This window comes from Oncorhynchus kisutch, linkage group LG30, assembly GCF_002021735.2.
Source record: "Oncorhynchus kisutch isolate 150728-3 linkage group LG30, Okis_V2, whole genome shotgun sequence".
Taxonomy (NCBI): Eukaryota; Metazoa; Chordata; class Actinopteri; order Salmoniformes; family Salmonidae; genus Oncorhynchus; species Oncorhynchus kisutch.
Window position 1 is genome coordinate 9,290,235 of NC_034203.2, and position 23,059 is coordinate 9,313,293.

Genomic DNA, 23,059 nt, shown 5'->3' on the forward strand with positions numbered 1-23,059 from the left:
AGCTAAAGCCAAGGCATGAGGTCGAAGCAATTTGTCCGTAGAGCGCCGAGACAGGATTGTGTCGAGGCACAGATCTGGGGAAGGGCACCAAAGAATTTCTGCAGGATTGAAGGTCCCCAAGAACACAGTGGCCTCGATCATTCTTAAATGGAAGAAGTTTGGAACCACCATGACTCTTCCTAGAGCTGTCCGCCCAGCCAAACCGAGCAATCAGTAGAGAAGGGCCTTGGTCAGGGAGGTGACCAAGAACCCGATGGTCAATCTGACAGTGCTTCAAAGTTCTTCTGTGGAGATGGGAGAACCTTCCAGAAGGACAACCATCTCTGAAGCACTCCACCAATCAGGCCTTTATGGTAGAGTGCCCAGACAGAAGCCACTCCTCAGTAAATGGCACATGACCGCCTGCTTGGAGTTTGCCAAAAGGCACCTAAAGATTCTCAGACCATGAGAAACAAGATTATCTGATTTGATGAAAGCAAGATTGAGCTCTTTGGCCTGAATGCCAAGCGTCACATCTGGTGGAAACCTAGCACCATCCCTACAGTGAAGCATGGTGGTGGCAGAATCATGCTGTGGGGATGTTTTTCAGCGGCAGGGATTGGGAGACTAGTCAGGATCAAGGCAAAGATGAAAGAAGCAAAGTACAGAGAAATCCTTGATGGAAACTTGCTCCAGAGCTCTCTGGACATCAGACTGGGGGCGAAGATTCACAATGACCCTAATCACACAGCCAAGACAGCGCAGGACTGGCTTCGGAAACAGGTCTCTAAATGTCCTTGAGTGGCCCAGCCAGAGCCCGAACTTAAACCTGATCTAACATCTCTGGAGAGACTTGAAAATAACTGACAGAGCTTGAGAAGATCTGCAGAGAAGAATGGGAGAAACTCCTCACATACAGGTGTGCCAAGCTTGTAGCTTCATACCCAAGAAGTCTCGAGGCTGTAATCGCTGCCAAATGTGCTTCAACAAAGTCATGAGTAAAGGGTCTGAGTAAAAGGGTACTTATATGGAATATTTCAGATTTACATTTTTATAAATTAGCCAACATTTCTAAAAAAACTGTTTTTGCTTTGTGATTATGAGGTATTGTGTGTAGATTGATGAGGGGGAAAAAACTATTGAATCAATTTTAGAGTAAGGCTGTTACCTAACAAAATGTGGAAAAAGTCAAGGGGTCTGAATACTTTCCAAAGGTAGTACCAGTACCATATCAATGTGCAGGGGTATGAGGTTGATATGTAGGCAGAGATAAAGTGATGATCAGGATAGATAATAATAAGATTTTAAAAAGCAAAAAACAAAGTAGCAGGAGTGTACGTATAAATGTGTGAAAGTGAGTGTGTGTGTGTGTTTTTGTCATCAGTATGCGTGTGTGTATAAGTGTGAGATGTTCAGTGTAAGTGTGTGTGGGTAGTCTCGTGACTGTGCATAGAGTCCGTGCAAAATAGAGACAATGCAGATAATCCGGGTAGCCCACTTGATTAGCTATTCAGCAGTCTTATAGATAAGGGATGAAAGCTGTCTCGTAGACTGTTGGTCCTAGACCCTATGCTCTGGGACCACTTGCCTGATGGTAGCAGAGAGAACAGTCCATGACTTGGGTGGCTGACATATTTGGCAATTTTTCGTCCCTTCCTCTGACACTGCCTGATATGTACTGGGCCGTCCGCACCACCCTCTGTAGCACCTTGCGGTCGATGACGGTGCAGTTGCCGTACCAAGCAGTGACGCAGCCAGTCAAGATGCTCTCAATGGTGCAGCTGTAGAATTTCTTGAGGATCTGAGGGCCCATGCCAAATCTTTTCAGCCTCCTGAGGGGAAAGAGGCGTTGTCGTTGCCTCTTCACGACTGTGCAGTTGTGTGTGGAGCATGTTTAAGCTCTTATGATGTGGAAGCTAGGAACTTGAAGCTCTCAAACCGCTCCACTATAGCGCTGTCGATGTGGATTTTGAGTAGAAATAGCTATGATATCTAACATGTTAACTTATGAACAATTTGGCCCGGGTAATTGTTGGCTGTGTTTTTGTTTGTTGTGATGTACCAAATGCCTTTTAAGTGTTACATTTACTGTTATAGGCTAGCCTTTCATATTTGCCTATACGTTTTTCAGTTGACACTATCAGAAAGTGTTTTGAACATTGAGAAAGAATATTAATTAAAGTTGTGTCTTCCTTGCAAATGTGTCTTGTTTTTCACTGAAACCATAAGTGCTGACTATCAAATAAGAGGGAGCACACTAACTGCAATAAATACAATTGGCAAGTATAATAGCATTGCAGCTTTTCAGTAAGAAGTGAGTCTTCTAACGCACAAATTGAACTCAAGAGAAGAGCTATGAGAAGCACCTGCCTGTCTGGTGCTGCAGACCAGGTCCATGATTGAAGGAAGTGGTCCACACTAGCGCAGTTTACTGAAGTTTCACACCTAATCAAACATTTGCTTTTGTAGTTTAATTATTTCCTTTACACAGTATATCTTAGTTAAAATAAAATAAACACACATTTAGCTATAAATAAAGGGAGTTAGAAGTGCCCCGGGATTTATAACACCAACAATTTTTCACCTGGAACCTTAATACATTGCAATAGCGTAGCTTTCCGAGTGGGTCCGTGCTATCTGGGAGTTAGCCGGCGAATCATCTCTGTCCTTTTCACTATAGCGCGTCAGTGTAAAGACGCAAGTTGTGTGGGGTGCTCTGAGCTGCGACTGGTGTTGCCGGAGGCAAGGGAGAAGGATGGAAAAGCCCAGACGGTGCCCTACTACCTGAACACAGAGGCCTGAGCCACAGATGGTGAGATAAGACAGGGTGTTTTTATTGAATAACCACCCCGTTATAAGACCTCTAAATGCAGGGAAGGTTTAAAGGAATGAATGTACAAGAAGACAACATAAGACTGATGCAATGCTATACCGAGAATGGTAAAATTGGCAACACTTGCGGAACACCTGCAGATAATGACCGCACCCCCAAAGGATGTAGGCGAACTGAAACTGGAGTGTGCCTAGTGTATTTTCTTCATAATTTGGTCCATCTCTGACCTCTTCTCCTGCTTCTCCCAATATGCGGTCAGTGCTGGTCAGAGGGTCGACCATGCTGCTGTGTGTGGTGGCACCTGACTCCAGCCTGGTGTAACAGAGGATGTGTGATGGCCTGCTGACCCCTGTACTAACCGTGGGCATCCAGGACCAGGGCCGCCGGCAGCACCGCAAGAGACGCCAGCAGGAGTGAACCGCAGGAGAACCAAAGTGACTATGGAAGTGACCGCTGCGTTCTCATTATTCATTCTGCAATGAACCACAGGGGACAGGGACCGTTAGTAGATGGCTATGGTCTGGTAATAAACACTGCAGTGATCAGAAGTGAACCACAGACTGAATGGCAGGCTGTTGTGGTCTCATACTGATGAACCAAACTGCATCTGGGAGATTATTGTTGAGAATTTGCCAGTGTTTTCCCTACCTCAAATTTGTCAGGGAGGGCCTCCCTAGCCTAGCTTTCATTGCTCCCTACCTGAACTGTTTTTGGGAACCCGGGCATAGCAACTTTGATAGGGTCAACAGCTAGCCGACCAGACCTTTACATCAACAACATAGCTCAGGCAGTAGGAAGCTCTCTCATCCATTTATATGCAGATACAGTCTTATACTCAAATGGCCCCTCCCCGTATTTTGTGTTAAATCCTCTACAACAAAGCTTTCTTAGTGTCCAACAAGCTTTCTCTGCTCTTAACCTTGTTCTGAACACCTCCAAAACAAAGGTCATGTGGTTTGGTAAGAATGCCCCTCTCCCCACAGTTGTGACTACTACCTCTGAGGGTTTAGAGCTTGAGGTAGTCACCTCATACATGTACTTGGGAGTATGGCTAGACGGTACACTGTCCTTCTCTCAGCACATATCAAAGCTGCAGGCTAAAGTTAAATCTAGACTTGGATTCCTTTATCATAATCGCTCCTCTTTCACCCCAGCTGCCAAACTAACCCTGATTCAGATGACCATCCAACCCATGCTAGATTACGGAGACGTAATTTATAGGTCGGCAGGTAAGAGTGCTCTCGAGCGGCTAGATGTTCTTTACCATTCGGCCATCAGATTTTCCACCAATGCTCCTTATAGGTCACATCACTGCACTCTATACTCTTCTGTAAACTGGTCATCTCTGTATACCCATCACATTCTGTTAAAGGTCCCCAAAGCGCACACATCCCTGGGTCGCTCGTCTTTTCAGGTCGCTGCAGCTAGCGACTAGAAAGAGCTGCAACAAACTCAAACTGGACAGTTACCTCAATCTCTTCATTCAAAGACTCAATCATGGACACTCTTACTGAGAGTTGTGGCTGCTTTGCGGGAAGTATTGTTGTCTCTACCTTCTTTCCCTTTGTGCTGTTGTCTGTGCCCAATAATGTTTGTACCATGTTCTGCTCTTGCAATGTTGTGATGCTACCATGTTGTTTTGCTACCATGCTATGTTGTCATGTGTTGCTGCCATGCTAATGCTGTTGTCTTAGGTCTCTTTATGTAGTGTTGTGTTGTCCCTCTTGTCGTGATGTGTGTTTTGTCCTATATTTTTTACATTTTATCCCCACAGGAAGCCTTTTGCTTTCTAGGTCATTGTTGTAAATAAGAATTTGTTCTTTAACTGACTTACCTGGTTCAATAAAGGTTCACTTTTAAAAACTGTAATAAAAAGCCTACATAAAATATGACACCGAGGCTGAAATATGAAATATGACGGAAATACTAAGACGACCATAACCGCCTTCACAAGGTGCTACAGTCTCTGTGGGCCTGAGGGTTTGTTGTTTTAACTTCTCTGACAATTGACACATAATCGATCATCAAAGACACTGTGAAATGCAGTTGGACATTACCCCTGAGAGGATACATAACGCTGTCTGGAATTGAATTAAATGTCCATACAGTACCTCCATTAAGCAACAGGTTAATGTAGCAGACTGCAGTAGGCCACTACCAAATGGCACCACTCAGAACATGTACAGTCCACTGGGAGAGACTAGCTAGAATAACTGTAACACGACGTTTTGTTGTGTGATGTCTCGCTACCCATTTACTTCGCATTTTTAAACTGTAGAGGGCAGCATTAAACCTACCGTGGATGCTTCATTTAGATCATTGCTACGCCATCATTTGACATTGACAGATACAGACTATAGTAATAACAAAAACGTGGCTGTGCCTCTGCAGCATTAGGTAATAGTAACACCACAAGAACTGTATGTGCAGCCATTTTCTTGGACAAATTATATTATGGTGACCTGAAAACATTTCTTGTTTTTTATTTGACTATAATAAAATAAAAAACATTTGAACATGAAAAACAAGCACAGAAAAATGACCATGACGACAAATGCAAAGACCATTGCATGATCTATGCTCCTAATACAGTATACTGCCTGTAGATTTAACACTGAGATGGTCTTATTAACAGGTAAGAAGAACAGATAGTGACAGTAGGGTGCTAGGGAAATAACCGTGTGTGTGTACACAAATGGGACAACAAAGCCTAATGAAGAGGTAGGCTCTCCTACAAAAGACAATGACTAGAACACTTCAACCCTGAGCATTAAAATTAAACAAGAATACCCTACGTGGTGAAGTAAGAAGACATAGATAAGACTATGAATCGCATATGAACATACTGTAGAAAAGAAGATTCAAAAAGTGTCTTGGAATGCAGGAAGTAAGTAACCCCGGTTTCCCCTCCAAGGGTGTGTTCATTGGGGTGGCACGCTTGGAATGTTGCAGATAGATATACACTACATAGAGATAAGGATATAATGCAATGATAAGGAGCATCAGCAGCTGTATTAGTGTTTCTATCTGCAATGCTCAACGTTTCAGCCACCTGGATCGCATTCATTAGGGAACACTGTAGAAAAAAAACATTTTGCTATGGAAAATGTCAACTGCCGCTTCTTATTCGAAGGCCCTCCCTGTTTCAGAACGTTTTCTTCCATTTGGTGCCCAATGAATACGACCCCTGGAATAATTCCCAGATTCATTTTCCTCTGCTCTCCATTACCTCCACTGTTCATAATCCAATCAGAATCAGATAAGGATTGACAAATGTTCTTTGAGACTGATACCATCATGGTTATTGGTCGTGGCTTTAGTCAATCCATGGGTTCAAAATGACTAGAATGCCAGTGTCTTTTAACGGACCACAGTCACAGAGTCTAGAGCAGCTGCTGTACTTCGTGTGCAGGGTAACCATGGCGACAGACTTGGAGAGTTGTTCAAAATTATACGCCTGGTGCGTGGAAGTGGTCCTTGCTCCTTTGGGGTGGGGGGGGGGGGACATTGTCGCAATGGACTCAAACATCTGTTACGGGGAGATGGTTGTAGATATAGACAGTGTGGTAAGCAAAGGTGCTTGAGGGTCAACGTGTCTCCCACTCCATCCACGAAATGGGCCAGTCCAAAAGGAGGAGGGGCCATTGGGTAAGGTATATGTGGTATAGTCTGTCCATGCCATTGGAAAAATCCAGTGGAGGCAAGTGGAGGGAGAAATTGGAGGATGGGCTCATTGTAATGGCTGGAATGGAATGGCTCATTGTAATGGCTGAAATGACACCAGCCTCCATTGGACAAATCCTTCCTCTCAGGGGAGCAGATAGCGGACGTCAGTGCTATGTCATATCCTCTTCCTCTGAGCAGTAGTCCTGCCCCTGAAAAGGCAAAGCAGAAGATGGAGTTGTCCCCAGACACTGACTCCCCCCCCCCCACACACACACACACACACACGCATGATTTCAGCTCTGCCCCAGATCAGTTTGGCTCGCTTGCCAACCCCTAGGGTCATTGTCATGCTGAAGTTAACAGATCTGGAACCAGGCTCTCTCCTCACCTTTTCTATCTTCTCATCCAGCATCCTGAAGAACTCTTGCTGGCTCTCTGAAGAATGGATACTGTGGAGAAAGAAATGAGTCATTCACACTAAAGGGTTATGGTTAGTTGCATTTCAACTGTTAGTTCAGGGATGGAAAGGGACAACAAACACTGCATTCATTTGTGTCACGATGACAACAAAAATAGTTAGTTCAACTCACTGTGTCTTCCCATTGCCATTTGATCCTGTGTCATCTGTGCGTTGGACCCTAGTAAGCAGGGCAGTCTTCTCCTGAAACACACAGGGGGCCATCATACATCACTGGCAGAATCATTTTGTAAGTGTACAGTATGTAGGTGTAGAGGTTTACCCTTGACTAACTTCCCTTACTAACTTTTGAGGGTTCATAAAAAAAATACAATTCTGGCAGTTCTCACCGTGCTGTCCTGGTTGCAGGTGTTCAGTCTGTCCTCTTCTCCATTGATATACTTGACCTTTTCCACTCCTTTTTTGTACTCGTCTGTAAAAAATGTTTTACATTTTTTTTTTAAGTGAGCTCTAGGAGGATGTGGCACTAGTACTACAAATGAACACATCCCTTTCAGTCCAACTCCTGATGCAGAAGCTAAACGCAGTGTAGGTGAGAACGGGTAGGGTCTTATTAACATTGGCAACCAAGTTGCAATAAAGACTTTCTAACTTTTCTACACGCTAGTGCCTTTATATTTCTGTTCTTATGCGATTGTTAACACTACCAGCGACATCAACTTATTTTTTGCTTGTGGCAATACATTTTTACTTGACAGCTCCATGCTTCGGATTAGAGCATGACTGGAATTAGAGCAGCCACTCATGATATTCCCGATCCAGTCGATTGAAATGTTGCCCAGCAACAGCCCCAAAACATCACTGCTCTAGAGGAGATCTGCATGGAGGAATGGGCCAAAATACCAGCAAGTGTGTGAAAACCTTGTGAAGATTTACAGAAAACATTTGACCTCTGTTATATACCCTTTGTTGGCAATGACAAAGTATTGAGATAAACTTTTGTTATTGACCAAATACTTATTTTCCACCATCATTTGCAAATAAATTCATTAAAAATCCTACAATGTGATTTTCTGGATTATTTTTTCCTCATTTTGTCTGTCATAGTTGAAGTGTACCTATGATGAAAATTACAGGCCTCTCTCATCTGTTTAAATTGGAGAACTTGCACAATTGGTGGCTGACTAAATACTTTTTTGCCCCACTGTACATGTTAACGGTCTTGGAACTGTGGATAGCATGCTTGGGACCGAATGGTTTAGATGTATGACTCTCCTCTCGGACTACTCCCTGAGGTTGCTGCACTAACATTTGCAGCACCACCAGCCACTATTTAAGTAAAGCACGTGGGTAGGTATGCTAGTACTCAGTGTGTTGTAAACTCAGCAAAAAAAGAAACGTCCTCTCACTGTCAACTGCTTTTATTTTCAGCAAACTTGACATGTGTAAATATTTGTATGAACATAACAAGATTCAACAACAGACATAAACTGAACAAGTTCCACAGACATGTGACTAATAGACATTGAATAATGTGTCCCTGAACAAAGGGGGGGGGGGGGGGGTCAGTATCTGGTGTGGCCACCAGCTGCATTAAGTACTGCAGTGCATCTCCTCCTCATGGACTGCACCAGATTTGCCCATTCTTTGCTGTGAGATGTTACCCCACTCTTCCACCAAGGCACCTGCAAGTTCCCGGACATTTCTGAGTAGAATGGCCCTAGCCCTCACCCTCCGATCCATCAGGTCCCAGATGTGCACAATGGGATTGAGATCCGGGTTCTTTGCTGGCCATGGCAGAACACTGTCATTCCTGTCTTGCAGGAAATCACGCACAGAACGAGCAGTATGGCTGGTGGCATTGCTGGAGGGTCATGTCAGGATGAGCCTGCAGGAAGGGTACCACATGAGGGAGGAGGATGTCTTCCCTGTAATGCACAGTGTTGATATGGCCTGCAATGACAACAAGCTCAGTCCCATGATCGCTGTGGCCCACCACCCCAGACCATGATGGACTCTCCACCTCCAAATCGATCTCGCTCCAGAGTACAGGCATCGGTGTAACGCTCATTCCTTCTAAGAAAAATTGTGCGTTCCTAGTGTAACTTGGGCAGTTGTTGTTGCCATCCTGTACCTGCCATCCTGTACCTGCCATCCTGTAAAAACAAACCGACCAAAACAAAATCCGGACAGGCACTGACCTAAAAACAAAAGTACTGTAATTTGATAGTTTCCTAACAGCAAGTGTTTTACTGAATCCTCTTTTACTGCTGTATGCTATGTTGGTCTCAGGTGTGATGTTCGGATGTACCGATCCTGTGCAGGGGTTGTTACACGTGGTCTGCCACTGCGAGGGCAATCAGCTGTTCGTCCTGTCTCCCTGTAGTGCTGTCTAAGGCGTCTCACAGTACTCATATTGCAATGTATTGCCCTGGCCACATCTGCAGTCCTCATGCGTCCTTGCAGCCCTCATGCGTCCTTGCAGCATGCCTAAGGCACTATGAGCATTTTTCTTTTGGTGTTTTTCCGAGTCAGTAGAAAGGCCTCTTTAGTGTCCTAAGTTTTCATAATGGTGACCTTAATTGCCTACCGTCTGTAAGCTGTTAGTGTCTTAACGACCGTTCCACAGGTGCTTATGTTTATGAATTGTTTATGGTTCATTGAACAAGCATGGGAAACAGTGTAACAACCCATGTAACAACCCTTTACAATGAAGATCTGTGAAGTTATTTATATTTTTACGAATGATCTTTCAAAGACAGGTTCCTGAAAAAGGGACATTTCTTTTTTTTTGCTAAGTTTGTCAAAACATTGCCAAAATGTGTACGAAATGTAACAAATGAAGCTAACATACCATTCAACATTCTATTTTTCCACACAAGCATATCTGTTTATTCCATTTGGACGACACTTTGATCCAAAGTGACATACAGTCATCTGCGCATAACCCTACATTTTAAGTACAGGTGGCCCCATCGGGAATTGAACCCACAACCCTTAGCATGGTAGGCGCCATGCTCTAACGAATGAGCCACACAGTAAAATATTGTCCCATATGAACGTTCTGCAAGTCTGAACATTCAAAACATTCTTTAACCCTCCAGAATAGGCCTGTACAGGTGAATGAGTACTGACCGGAAAGAAGGTCCCCATTGCTGTAGGCTTTACTGCGGCCCTCCTCACCACTTGGCACTGCCGACACCTGCTTGGCCGAGGTGCAGCCCATCTCCTTACCCGCTTTCCTCCTCACCCACGCACACCACAGGCTGACCTAGAGGAAGGAAGGGATGGAGAGAGGTTGGTTTGATAGGGAGAAGGAGATTTTAAGGATATTAAGGATTATATCTGACCTTGTGTCCGTGGCAACATGCCTAGAAGCATTCCACCCAAATGAACAATCCCCCATCATTAATCTTTTTAAAATTTGTTTTAATCATAAATATCTAAGAATAACGCACTGAACAAGGCCTTTCACTACGCCTGCCTAATTTTGCGATGCGCAGTTGAGAACTACAATCACAACACACGATCGTACCAGCTGCACCTCACACAATAGGCCATTCAAAGGTGCTCGCGATGCCAATGGTGCCAAGGCATCGTATAATCTACTGCGAACCGGTTAGATTGTTGGGCACCAGCGAATGAGGGGGATGTGACAATTAGGACTATGCGTTCGTGACCCAATCAATTTACCGTCCAAGTATTGACATGGTAGACCGAGAGAGTATGCTAATAATAGCTTGCCGTGTGTGCTATTGAGGCATTGTGGTTGTTAGTCAAGAGCAGATACATTTCATAGCATAAGCCCTCAAATGGAGACTGGTCTGACGACCTGATTATTATTGGACAGACGGGTCTCTGGTTGAGCGCACTGATCTGATGAGCTGTGTCCAGCTGCGGTGTCAGCTGACCGATTGGACTGTCATCACGTTTCGATATTCTACTGTATTCTACTGAGTTAGCGCGATGACATTAGAAAGCTATATGAAAATGTAGGCTGTGTTATCATCATGCTACTCCAGTGCATCGATGATGCTATCAATTGAGCTGTATTTATAGGCAGGTGGCTGGCAGCATCCATTGCTATTTCATTTAATAACAGAAAACTGCAAAAACGGCACCAATATTGACTCGAATATCATCGAAAAACTGACGAAGGCTGAATGTTTGCTATCGACTATAATAAAAGAAAATGCAATAGTGCAATAGAGCACGGTTTCATTGCACAACGATCCAGGCAACATCCACAAACAAACAAAACGACTGGACCAATACAAATATCCAATGTTATTCCAAGTACAAACATTAGCAAATTTACCATTTTTTACAGGATCTGTCCATGGTTCTGCCTGTATTGGTTCTTGGAGTTTCGACCGGCTTCAAACGACAGGCGCCCGCATCGGGGACAGCATCTGCATCTCTCAATACACCGTCAGACATTAGCAATCGAGATGCTATCCGCCTGGCTCACTGTCGGGTCTGGAGAATTAGTGAAACTGATGACACAAATGGTTGTTTCTTGATGATTTTCAGACATTACCCAGAACATTTTTTTAAATGTAATCGAGCCTCATGAGACTTAACTATATTCTAATATTATGGCTGAAAGAACATTCACATAAAACATCTGACTTGTGTTTAGTTTCGGTGGAAAGAGCTGTGTGGGTCAAGAGAGTCCGTTTGAGGTTGCCAGTTTTCGAGCAGTGCAGAGTGTTATGCTGAAGCAGTGAGGAAATTAACCATGGTCATTAATTGTACCTCATAAATGGAACGGAAAATCCAAGAAGATTGATGAGGTAATAGCAGCAGCAGAGAAGCTTTGGGTGTCAGAGATTTTGGTGAAGAAAAACTACAGGAGGTTCTGAGAGGATCTGTTAGGGCCAAAATAGTGGGAAAGGGTGGTGGGTTTGTTGGGGATAGTGGCGTTTATGTAAAGTTAGATGGTGGGGCCATTTATTTTTCCCATTGCCCTTTTTTTGTGAAATCTGGAGGGTACAATTTTGAACAAATGTGCAATTCACACTCCGACCTGTGAAAGGCAGCTGGAAAACCACACTAAGAATAAGAAGAAAGTTTAGAGCATAGAGATAGATAGAGGGCTCGTCTTTGTATCTGTGCCATTATAATTTATGTGAGAGCATGGGCAGCGCCATTGAGGCTATCTCCATTTTAAAGTAGTCCATTTTCTTCTTCTCGATTCGCTGATCCCTTCATGTCCAAGTCGGACATGACTCCAACAGGGTCACCAGGAGGGCTCAGCTAATGAAGTTGGACGTCTCACCCAGTTGACTACATTGCAGTGGTGGAAGCACTCAATGGTGCTGCTCATGCTAAAAAGGCCTTTGGGCACTTATACAGGCCTCTCTATCATTCTCTACGGTTGAGAGTTGCAGTCGGACCCAATTCCAGTGCGCAACAAGATCTTCCACTAGTTACCACAGCCACAAAGTCAAATTGGCCTACATATTAAAAATGTATTAAACCTAATATTATATTTTTGGTCTTAATTGAAGGTTAGGACGAGGCATACGGTTAGCAGTGTGGTTACGGTTAGGGTATGCTTTAAAATCACATTTAAAAAATATAAATTGTACAAATGGGCGGGGTTTATTTGTGGCTATGATAACTAGTGACGACCCCTCGCGCATTGAGGGGTTTGTGTGTCTTTAGGGAGGACACAGAGGTATTAGAGAAATGTGAAGATAGGAATCCAATTGCGCCATAAATTGAAAAACGTAACGCCTCACCCAGCAGACGGTCGACCAATCGTGTCCAAGATGTCATGCTGCGTCACCCAGTTGATAAACTAATCGTATCGCAATCACTTCTTGAAGTCAGTGTATGAGTCGAGAAACCTGGATATTTTCCTAAAAAGTACGTCATATCACGATTCCAAAGCTATACGATATTATAGAGAACAATTTAAGTATCTCACATCTCGGAAAAGATTTGTAATGTTGTATTATTGTTGACAAAATGCATGCTAATGTTGGGTTTTTGAGTATGCGCCCAATTGACGAGAGCTCTCCTTGTCCCAGAATGCACCGCGCGACCCATTGCCGACGCATGGGCAACGTACAGAAGAGAGTTAGTAATACGATTCCAATCTCCCCAAAAGTATCTCTGGAGTACAGCTACGACCAGAAGTGACTTTTCGTAGCAGGTTAGGAGAGCATTTTAGCTAACCCTAACCTAAGCCTCCTAACCTGCCACGTTAATTATCCTAACCTGCTACGAAAGAAGTAAATTCCGAAAAGTCTAAAATGTTCGACCTGCTTGCTGGTTGTAGTTACACACGTGTCGCGTTCCAACGAATCAGCAAGTCGGAAATTGTGAACGCGGTATCAGCACCCGCATCGAGCTACTCGGGCGTCAGATTTGACAGCAGAAGCTAGGCACCCAAGTTTATTTGAAGTTTTTACACAGCCAGCAAAAACCTACGTCTCAGTCTGTAGTGTGGATTGTAGAGGTTTCAATCAATATGATTTTACTGACAATGATCGCTCGAGTAGCAGATGGTCTGCCGCTTGCTGCATCGATGCAAGAAGACGAGCAGGTTTGAATGAACCACATACTCTTCCTAGCTAGCCTTGCTAACTTAACGGTTTACAAACTATTTACAAACTGCAGCTAAATTACATAATATTCTGATGAATACTACTAACACTTATATTGCCTTATTTTAGAGGCAATTCTATCATACATATTGTAGGTGTTTTTTTTTACTGAAAGAATGATTTCATAAACCTTTAGCTCTCCCTATGTTTAGTCAGGAAGAGACTTGCAACATTACCAGAGCCAGGCTAAGCAGCTGTGCCGCAAACTAAATGCCCAGAGTCCCAATAGATGTACTCTGGAGGCTGGGGTCATGTCCTTCCAGTAAGTATGAGCTCTATGGAGTCTTCTGTGTCATTGGTGCCGAGTTTCCATTCCTAACAAGGCAAAACTCGGGTTTAATACCACTTTAATAATATTTACATATCCTACACTACTTATCTCATATGTGTATATAGTGTATTTTAAACCATCTATTGCATCTTGCCTACGCTGCATGGCCATTGCGCATCCATATATTTATGTACCAATTATTTTTCAATCCCTTTACAGTGTGTATAAGGTAGTCGTTGTGAATTTGTTAAGATTACTTGTTAGCTATTACTGCACTGTCAGAACTAGAAGCACAAGCATTTCGCTACATTCACATTAACATCTGCTAACCATGTATATTTAACCAATAACATTTGATTTGGTTACGTGTTCAGGAAAAACTGTCTCAATAACCCCCTAGTCTGTGACTGGTCGGCCGCTGTGCTGTATGTAGAAATCTTAATCGGCCTATTTGAGAAACTGTAATGTAATAAGTGTTTCTCCCACTAATGGTTCACATCTGTGTTCGTCTCACCAGCTATGTAATAGAACATGGCGTGTGCTACTTGGCCTTGTGTGAAGCTGTGTTTCCCAAGAAACTGGTATTTGGGTACCTGGAAGTCCTCCAAACAGAATTCAATGAACAGCATGGAAGGAAAGTCCCCACAGTCTCCAGGCCATACTCTTTCATTGAGTTTGGTGAGACCTTTCTCTTTTCAATCATTAACATCCAATTCAAGACACCCTAGGCAAACATATATTTGAAGTAAGGGTGCATCATAGCTGATGTAAAAAAAGACAACTAGATAAGACTGGTAAAAGAAAATCCCAGTAGACGTCCACCATATTGCATTTCCCCATCCCTTGTTTTTCAATTCTCAGCGCATATGTAAGTAATGACGAGCGGACGCCACATTAGACTTGAGATGCACCCTAAACCAACACGTAGTGTGTTATTTGTGTATATTCCTTCCTCAGACGTGTACATCCAGAAGACAAAGAAGAACTACATTGACAGCAGGGCACGGAGGAACCTGGGCAGCATCAACACAGAACTGCAGGACGTCCAGCGTATCATGGTGGCAAACATTGAAGAGGTCCTGCAACGAGGAGAGGCCTTATCTGGTAATCATCATACCTTGTATAATACATAGCCCTGGCATCAAACCCGCCATAGACATAAAATACACCTAATTCATTTAAAGGGATGGTTCAGTCCAAAATCTAAAGTATTGGTCAAAAGTTTGGACACCTACTCATTCAAGGGATTTTCTTTATTTTTTTACTATGTTCTACATTGTAGAATATTAACCTATGAAATGACGCATATACAACGTAGAAAATAGTAAAATAAAGGAAAACTCTTGAATGAGTAGGTGTCCAAACTTTTGACTGGGATTGTAAGTTTGTCAGATGTTGTCGAGTCCATATTCAATGCTATCAGTTGTTGAACCACAATATCAATTAAGGTAAAACTGCAGGCCTCAATCCCAAATGAATGGGCAACATCTATTTCCATATTTTTAAGTGGTGCCTATCTTTCCCATTTAAGATTGAAGCTTTCATACAGTGCATTCAGAAAGTATTCAGACCCCTTCCCTTTTTCCATATTTTGTTAAGTTAGAACCTTATTCTAAAATGGATTAAATGAATAAAAATCTTAAATCTACACACAATACCCCATAATGACAAAGCGAAAAACAGGTTTAGAAATAACTTATTTGCATAAGTATTCAGACCCTTTGCTATGATACTTGAAATTGAGCTAAGGTGCATCCTGTTTCAATTACTCATCCTTGAGATTTTTCTACAACTTGGGAGGCCACCTGTGGTAAATTTTAATTGATTAGACATGATTTAGAAAGGCACACCTGTCTCTATAAAAGGTCCTACAGTTGACAGTACATCAGAGCAAAAACCAAGCTGTGAGGTCTGTGTCAGGATTGTGTCGAGGCACAGATCTGGGAAGGGTACCAAAAAATGTCTACAACATTGAAGGTCCCCAAGAACACAGTGGCCTCCAACATTCTTAAATGGAAGAAGTTCGGAACCACGAAGACTTGCTAGAGCAGGCCACCTGGCCAAACTGAGCAATCGGGGGGAGAAGAGCCTTTGTCAGGGAAGTGATCAAGAACACGATGGTCACTGACAGAGCTCCGGAGTTCCTCTGTGGAGATGGGAGAACCTTCTAGAAGGACAACCATCACTGCAGAACTCCACCAATCATACCTTTATGGTAGAGTGGCCAGACGGAAGCCACTCTTCAGTAAAACGCACCTGAAAGCTTGCTTGGAGTTCAAACATCTCTGGAGAGACCTGAAAATAGCTGTGCAGCAACACTCCCCATCCAACCTGACAGAGCTTGAGGATCTGCAGAGAAGAATGGGAGAAACTCCCCAAATACAGGCATACCAAGCTTGTAGCGTGATACCCAAAAAGACTTGAGGCTGTAATCGCTGTCAAAGGTTTTTCAACAAAAGTACAGAGTAAAGGGTCTGAATACTTATCTAAATATGATACTTACATATGTATAAAAAATAAAAATAAAAGGCTTAACCTGTTTTTGCTTTGACAGGGGAATTAAAAAAAAAATCAATTTTAGAATAAGGCAGTAACGTAACAATGTGGAAAAAGTCAAGGGGTCCGAATACACTCTAATACAGCTATTATTGGTCACACTAGTCCTCAAATTTTTTATTGCTATTTTTCCCTCCAGCTCTCGACACCAAAGCCAGCGATCTGTCCAGCCTTTCAAAGAAGTACCGCAGCGACGCCAAGTACCTCAACACACGATCCATCTATGCCAAGATAGCAGCAGGGACAGTCTTCTTCATTACACTCATCGTCTATATGCGTTTCTGGTGGATCTGATTGGCATAAGGACTTAAGTTGGTGACAGTCTGAATTCCCATTTAAACTCGCTGGTACCTATTAATTATAGGATGCCATATTGGTGGTTTCTGTTAACAGCAAAGCTCAAGTTCCTACATCGATGCCTTAGGGAGAGACCTTGTAAGTAGTGGAAGGAACTGTGCCTTCTTCAGCTTTGTCATGTCTCGTACCTAGGGCACTGTTTGGTTAATCATGTCAAATGACCTGGATTTTAATTTGAAGCCTTTTCCAGAAATGAGAATTAGACCACAGAAATAAAGCAATTGTCCGAGGATGATGGTACTGGACCATCTGACAAAAATATGGGGACAGATTGATGGAAAATGCTTTTATTTAAAGGTTAAAATCCAGGTGACATGATTAACCAAACACAGAATCCTTCAACACCTGTATAAAGATACTGCCCTGTGGTTGGTAATGTGAGCAAAGTAGAGCTTTCTTAATTCACAGTAGAGGTATAATCCCATTAGTTGGAATATAAAAGGGATTGAAAACTCAATAGTTTACATTATTCCGTTTTAATTAGTTTTTTACAATGTCACTGAAGGACAATTCTATCTATATGCAAATGGTCTTAAGTGTGAAACAACCCTTTACCATGGCAAAAAAAGTTGTATATTGTTTTCAAAGGTTACAACTGTAAAAAAAAAGGATTTGTTGATATGTATATTTATCTTAATGTTTATAAAAAGTTGAACACTACATGTTGCAATAACACTCCTTCCCTCAAAAAATTGTCCCATACACACTCAGTCAAACACACATACAAATGCGCATACTTCTTATGCACACACATGCAAGCCTCTGCACATTCCTCTTGTCCTTCCCATGGGCGATGAATACTGTAGGTCTATACCACAAGATCAAAGTCATCCCTCTGGAAAACAAAGGGCACCAATGAGACAGTCAGAATCCCCATTTGTACAACAGGATTTACCATCAGACTAGACCATCTTATATCCAAACAAATATGCCTGGGACCTTTGAGCTATTCAAACAAACTGAACTTTGTCAGACTTATCTTAGACCGTGGTCTCTCACCTCATCATTGTAGGTCATGACGTGCTGTTTGATCTTTGAAGAGTCAACCCATGTTACAAAGTCTTCCATATTTCTGATGAAATAAAACATTTAGGATTTTGGGGGGCTGACGATGTCAGAAAGGAAGAAAAGTACCAAAAGTAGTCAGACAAAACCCTACACTTACCTAGTGACAAGGAAAGCTGCATCTGTGACAATCTCTGGTCCCACACGCACATCTAAGGTACAGTCAAGGCCACAAAGCACTACATAGATAATCCAACACAGAATAACAATCTAATTCACATTTCAGTCTATGATCCCTACAAGAGGGTTAAAAAAAAAACACCATTGCCACATCATGCGCACAGGCGCTACATCACTAGTACTGTTACCATGTGAAGGATACGTCCCTGTTCGATGAAGGTGATGGCTGTCTTCAGGTTCTGAGCCATTCGTAAGCTTACCATTATGGTGGGTAGCCGCCTCCTGGAAATCAGAGAGATGGAGATAGTACCGAATTGAGCCAGAGGTATTGCAAGCGATGGATAGAATGCAACATCTACTTTTACTCTTACTATTGTTATTGGGAGATGGAATGAGTTTGTTTATTCACCTGCAGAATGAAGAGGCAGTGACTTTCTCTGTAAGAGCCAGGTTCTGTTTGGTGGGGATCAGCCCAGTACCGTACCTTTAATAAAGAAGAGATGCAAAATGCTAGACACCATCATCACTCTAGTACGTGTGTTACACGTTACTTTTAGAGGACATACAGTTTCCTATGGGCGCAGGGGCCCGGGTTCGAATTCAGTTCCACTGATACTCACAGTTTCTCAAGTAGTTGACCTGTGCTGTGGGCTCTGAAGCCATCCTTCTCGTCCAGATCACGTATCTTCTGAGCAAGCTCTCTGATGTTACGGCTCAACTTATTGTACCTATGGATATAACGTTAGCACTGTGGCTAATCAAAACACACGGAGGCTGCTGAATAGGGACAGTGTTCTAGGGGGTTGTCAATGTGCTAAAAATGCCTCCACATAGAACAAATTTGAATACAATAGATGGAATAATATGGTTGGATGTTTGCCCATATCGAAGCCATCATAATTAAACTAGAATGCTTCCTGTAGGTAGGCCATTTTAGAATTTGGAATAGTCACCCTTATTATACTATATACCAAATTAACAATAACTTCCGCATCAAAACCTAAACTGATTAACTTAAAACACATTTGACATATAGCTGGAGACAAAAACAAGGCCATAAAACCGCATACTCACTTGGTGTAGTCTTCTCTCTTCTCGATGTGATACCTCCGCAATACTTTCACCTCGTGCAGGTTGTTGTCTACCTCCCAGTTGATAAAGTCAACCTTCTTCAAAAGCTTCTGCTCATGAAATTTCAATTTTCGAACCATTTTGCCGTAATAATTTTGTGACTAGAAAACTAACATGTAATTACCAAGATACATTTACTTCCACGCTTTCCGGACCAAGAGGAAGCGCATGTTTTTCTTCTTCGGCGACCTGGTGCTGATTCGCAAACAAAGAGAATCATACCTCCAAAAATAAATAAATCAATTGTGTGATACCGCCATCTACTGAGCAGGAGTATGTACTTGTAACTGCACGTACATGTCGAACGTTCCCCATTTTCATTTGTGCCTAAATTTAAATAAAATAAAAGTTATCTGGCTAATTCAGCAGGCTTATGGTGTGAATGAAATAGGCTTGTTGAAGTGCTGTCTTCTTTTTATTATTACTTAACATTAATAACGTGTTTGAGGTCCTTTGGTGTGCTTATCAATGCACACAGTACTCTTTTGCCCCACTCCTATCAATATAATAATTTTATGGAGTTAGCCTGCCCGGGAGCAGATTATTTCTGAAGGATTTTTTATCATAGAAATGTACCTGGCTAAAAGTTGAGCCACTGTCTTGGTACCGGTTATCCCAAGTTGAACTCAGAGTTGACCAAAGTTACCTCACTAACTCCTCAAACCACATATGTAGTACAGGGCTCTGGGAATAGACTTCAAGACAATGTAATGTGAGAGACTCAACTACACTGCAGACCAGAAGAGGCTGGTGGGAGGATCTTTAGGAAGACGGGCGAATCGTAATGGCAGGAACGGAATACATGGTTTCCATATGTTTGATTTGTTTGTTACTGTTCCATTTACTCCATTCCAATCTTTACAATCATCCCTTCCTCCTATAGCTCCTCCCACAGTCTCCTCTGCTGCAGACAGACAGTTCATGTTATAGGGCCACTCCAGAGTGGCATACTATGAAGCAAGCTAGGTCTACTCAGTCTTTTATAAAGATAACCAGCTTCAGTTAGCTTCACATTCCAGATCAGGCTTCATCTGTACTATGACGGTGGATATTGCTTGTCCGCCTGCCACTAACTCTAGCAGGCTTGTAACTGCACGTGCATGTCGCACATGGCTTGTTGAACACCTAATACCCTGACTACACCGCCCGCGTTGCGAGCTTTTCAAAATAAATTTAGGAATCTATGTTATTCAATTATTGCACCCACACTGCTCGTGCATCTGCGTTGCTATTTCTGACGCAGATCGCGCTGCAAGTCCTGCCTCTCCCATCTCCTCATTGGTGTATAGAAGCAGGTACCCACGTGCCATCTCCTCATTGGTTATACCCACGTGGGTGATTGAAATATGAACTTTGTTGCCGGTCGTCGTGGTAATACTATGAAAGTTTAGATGCCAATTACCATATAAGTTAAAAGATGAAAAAGCCTGGAAGGTGGAGAGATGAATAGAAACGATTCGGTTGACCGTTTTATTAATTGTCGGAGTAGAGGACCTTGTGCATTTCAGGTAAAATAACAACTCAATGTTTATATCCCAGGACAAATCAACTAGCAACAGTAAGCAAGATAAATAGGACAAATTAGCATGCATGTACAAGCTAGTTAGCTAAATTGCCATAAATGTTTAATGCTTTTCGACCTGTCCCTAATTGAATATAATTGTTTCAGAGTTTGTTTTGATATTTTAACCTGCGTGTCGTGATCGCGTTTGGTGTGGGGGGACAAAATACATTTATGCACGATGGCGCACGAGCATTGCCAGTTTGGGTTCAGTGTAAGTGGACTGTGCCTTTAAACAGCTTGGAAATGGCTTTAGAAGAAATGTCATGGCTTTAGAAGCTTCTGATAGGCTAATTGACATAATTTGAGTCAATTGGAGGTGTACCTGTGGATGGATTTCAAGGCCTACCTTCACGTTCATCTGTACAAACAACAGTACGCAAGTATAAACACCATGGGACCACGCAGCCGTCATACCGCTCGGGAAGGAGACGCATGAACGTACTTTGGTGCGAACAGTGCAAATCAATCCCAGAACAACAGCAAAGGACCTTGCGAAGATGCTGGAGGAAATGGGTACAAAGTATCTATATCCACGGTAAAACGACTCCTACATCAACATAACCTGAAAGGCCGCTCAGCAAGGAAGAAGCCACTGCTCCACAACCGCCATTAAAAAGCCAGACAACGGTTTGCAACTGTACATGGGGACTAAGATCATGCTTTTTGGAGAAATGTCCTCTGGTCTGATGAAACAAAAATAGAACTGTTTGGCCATAATGACCATTGTTTTATTTTGAGGAAAAAGGGGGAGGCTTGCAAGCCGAAGAACACCATCCCAACCGTGAAGCACGGGGGTGGCAGCATCATGTTGTGGGTGTGCATTGCTGCAGGAGGGACTGGTGCACTTCACAAAATAGATGTCATAATGAGACAGGAAAATTATGTGGATATATTGAAGCAACATCTCAAGACATCAGTCAGGAAGTTAAAGCTTGGTCGCAAATGGGTCTTCCAAATAGACATTGACCCCAAGCATACTTCCAATGTTGTGACAAAATGGCTTAAGGACAACCAAGTCAAGGTTTTGGAGTGGTCATCACATAGACCTGACTTCAATCCTATAGAAGATTTCTGGGCAGAACTGAAAAAGCTTGTGTGAGCAAGGAGACCTATAAACCTGACTCAGTTACATCAGCTCTGTCAGGAGGAATGGACCAAAATTCACCCAACTTATTGTGGGAAGCTTGTGGAAGGCTACCCAAAAAACGTTTGACCCAGGTTAAACAATTTAAAGGCAATGCTACTAAATGCTAATTGAGTGTATGTAAACTTCTGACCCACTGGGAATGTGATGAAAGAAATAAAAGCTGAAATAAATCATTCTCTACTATTATTCTGACATTTCATATTCTTAAAATAAAATGGTGATCCTAACTGACCTAAGACAGGGAATTTTTACTAGGATTAAATGTCAGGAATTGTGAAAAACTGAGTTTAAATGTATTTGGCTAAGGTGTATGTAAACTTCCGACTTCGACTGTACATATCAGAAGCTTCTAAAGACATTACATAATTTTCTTGAATTTTCCAAGCTGTTTAAAAGGCCACAGTCAACTTAGTGCATGTAAACTTCTGTCCCACTTGAATTGTGATACGGTATATTATAAGTGAAAGAATCTGTCTGTAAACAATTGTTGGAAAAATTACTTGTGTAATGCACAAAGTAGATGTCCTAACCGACCTGCCAAAACTATAGTTTGTTAACAAGAAATTTGTGGAGTTGTTGAAAAATGAGTTTTAATGACTCCAACATAAGTGTATGTAAACTTTCTATGACATACCGTAGACTGACCAGGTGAATCCAGGTGAAAGCAATGATCCCTTATTGTTGTCACCTGTTAAATACATTTCAATCAGTGTAGATAAAGGGGAGGAGACTGTTTAAAGAAGGATTTTTAAACCTTGAGACAATTGAGACAAGGATTGTGTATGTGCCATTCAGAGGGTGAATGGGCAAGACAAAATATTGTAGTACCTTTGAAAAGGGTATGTTAGGAGGTGCCAGGTGCTCCGGTTTGGTTGTGTCAAGAACTGCTACACTACAACAAGTTTTTCATGCTCTACAGTTTCCTATGTGCATCAAGAATAGTCCACCACCCAAAGGACACCCAGCCAAGTTGACACAACTGTATGAAGCATTGAAGGAAACATTGGCCAGCATCCCTGTGGAACGCTTTCGACACCTTGTAGAGTCCAAGCCCCAATGAATTGAGGCTGTTCTGAGAGCAAAAGGGGGTGCAACTCAATATTAGGAAGGTGTTCCTAACGTTTTGTACACTCAGTGTATGTCACATTGCAAACGGTCTCCCCCTACATATTGCTGTTTAGGATTTTGATTGACAGGAGGATGAAGGAGTGCTTATATCTGTTCAGCTTACACTGAGGGACCATGTTGCGTCTGCCTGAAGGGAAAAGCTGAAACTCTGGGTGGAGTACATGGGAGAGCTCTGATATTATTTTCTTAGCCTGTCTCCGATTGTTT

At 42.5% G+C, this 23,059-nt stretch overlaps 3 protein-coding genes across 4 annotated transcripts; 1 reads left to right on the top strand and 2 right to left on the bottom strand.

Annotated features, from left to right (window-relative positions):
• Window positions 1-5,272: 5,272 nt before the first annotated feature.
• On the bottom strand, window positions 5,273-12,937 carry LOC109874656 (uncharacterized protein C1orf21 homolog). Of its 2 annotated transcripts, none has more exons than XM_020466656.2 (7): window positions 12,644-12,937; window positions 11,215-11,375; window positions 10,032-10,167; window positions 7,286-7,368; window positions 7,069-7,139; window positions 6,867-6,927; window positions 5,273-6,687 (listed from the first exon to the last, which is right to left on the bottom strand). In XM_020466656.2, exons 2-7 carry the CDS (start codon window positions 11,215-11,217, stop codon window positions 6,649-6,651), a joined length of 393 nt encoding a protein of 130 aa, XP_020322245.1. In that variant the 5' UTR covers window positions 11,218-11,375; window positions 12,644-12,937; the 3' UTR covers window positions 5,273-6,648. The 2 variants fall into 2 exon arrangements, with proteins under 2 accessions (XP_020322245.1, XP_020322246.1); XM_020466657.2 differs by lacking the exon at window positions 12,644-12,937 and adding an exon at window positions 11,655-12,503.
• On the top strand, window positions 12,698-17,357 carry LOC109874653 (vesicle-trafficking protein SEC22b-B-like). Its single transcript, XM_020466654.2, has 5 exons — window positions 12,698-13,452; window positions 13,666-13,775; window positions 14,302-14,462; window positions 14,742-14,888; window positions 16,480-17,357. Exons 1-5 carry the CDS (start codon window positions 13,378-13,380, stop codon window positions 16,632-16,634), a joined length of 648 nt encoding a protein of 215 aa, XP_020322243.1. The 5' UTR covers window positions 12,698-13,377; the 3' UTR covers window positions 16,635-17,357.
• Window positions 16,969-19,212, bottom strand: imp3 (IMP U3 small nucleolar ribonucleoprotein 3). Its single transcript, XM_020466655.2, has 7 exons — window positions 18,957-19,212; window positions 18,503-18,610; window positions 18,292-18,366; window positions 18,085-18,164; window positions 17,863-17,914; window positions 17,697-17,769; window positions 16,969-17,532 (listed from the first exon to the last, which is right to left on the bottom strand). Exons 1-7 carry the CDS (start codon window positions 19,091-19,093, stop codon window positions 17,506-17,508), a joined length of 552 nt encoding a protein of 183 aa, XP_020322244.1. The 5' UTR covers window positions 19,094-19,212; the 3' UTR covers window positions 16,969-17,505.
• Window positions 19,213-23,059: the final 3,847 nt, after the last annotated feature.

What these genes read in the sequence shown, in the direction of transcription:
- LOC109874653 (XM_020466654.2), top strand. Translation starts at nt 13,378, where the DNA reads ATGATTTTACTGACAATGATCGCTCGAGTAGCAGATGGTCTGCCGCTT. An exon ending in GCTGGGGTCATGTCCTTCCA is followed by an intron (nt 13,776 to 14,301) that starts GTAAGTATGAGC and finishes TCGTCTCACCAG; the next exon opens with CTATGTAATAGAACATGGCG. An exon ending in ATACTCTTTCATTGAGTTTG is followed by an intron (nt 14,463 to 14,741) that starts GTGAGACCTTTC and finishes TTCCTTCCTCAG; the next exon opens with ACGTGTACATCCAGAAGACA.
- LOC109874656 (XM_020466656.2), bottom strand. An exon ending in CAATGGGGACCTTCTTTCCG is followed by an intron (nt 7,369 to 10,031) that starts GTCAGTACTCAT and finishes CATTTTTTACAG; the next exon opens with ACGAGTACAAAAAAGGAGTG. An exon ending in CCTGCAACCAGGACAGCACG is followed by an intron (nt 7,140 to 7,285) that starts GTGAGAACTGCC and finishes TGTGTGTTTCAG; the next exon opens with GAGAAGACTGCCCTGCTTAC.
- imp3 (XM_020466655.2), bottom strand. Translation starts at nt 19,093, where the DNA reads ATGGTTCGAAAATTGAAATTTCATGAGCAGAAGCTTTTGAAGAAGGTT. An exon ending in GGTCAACTACTTGAGAAACT is followed by an intron (nt 18,367 to 18,502) that starts GTGAGTATCAGT and finishes TCTTTATTAAAG; the next exon opens with GTACGGTACTGGGCTGATCC. An exon ending in ACTGCCTCTTCATTCTGCAG is followed by an intron (nt 18,165 to 18,291) that starts GTGAATAAACAA and finishes TCTGATTTCCAG; the next exon opens with GAGGCGGCTACCCACCATAA.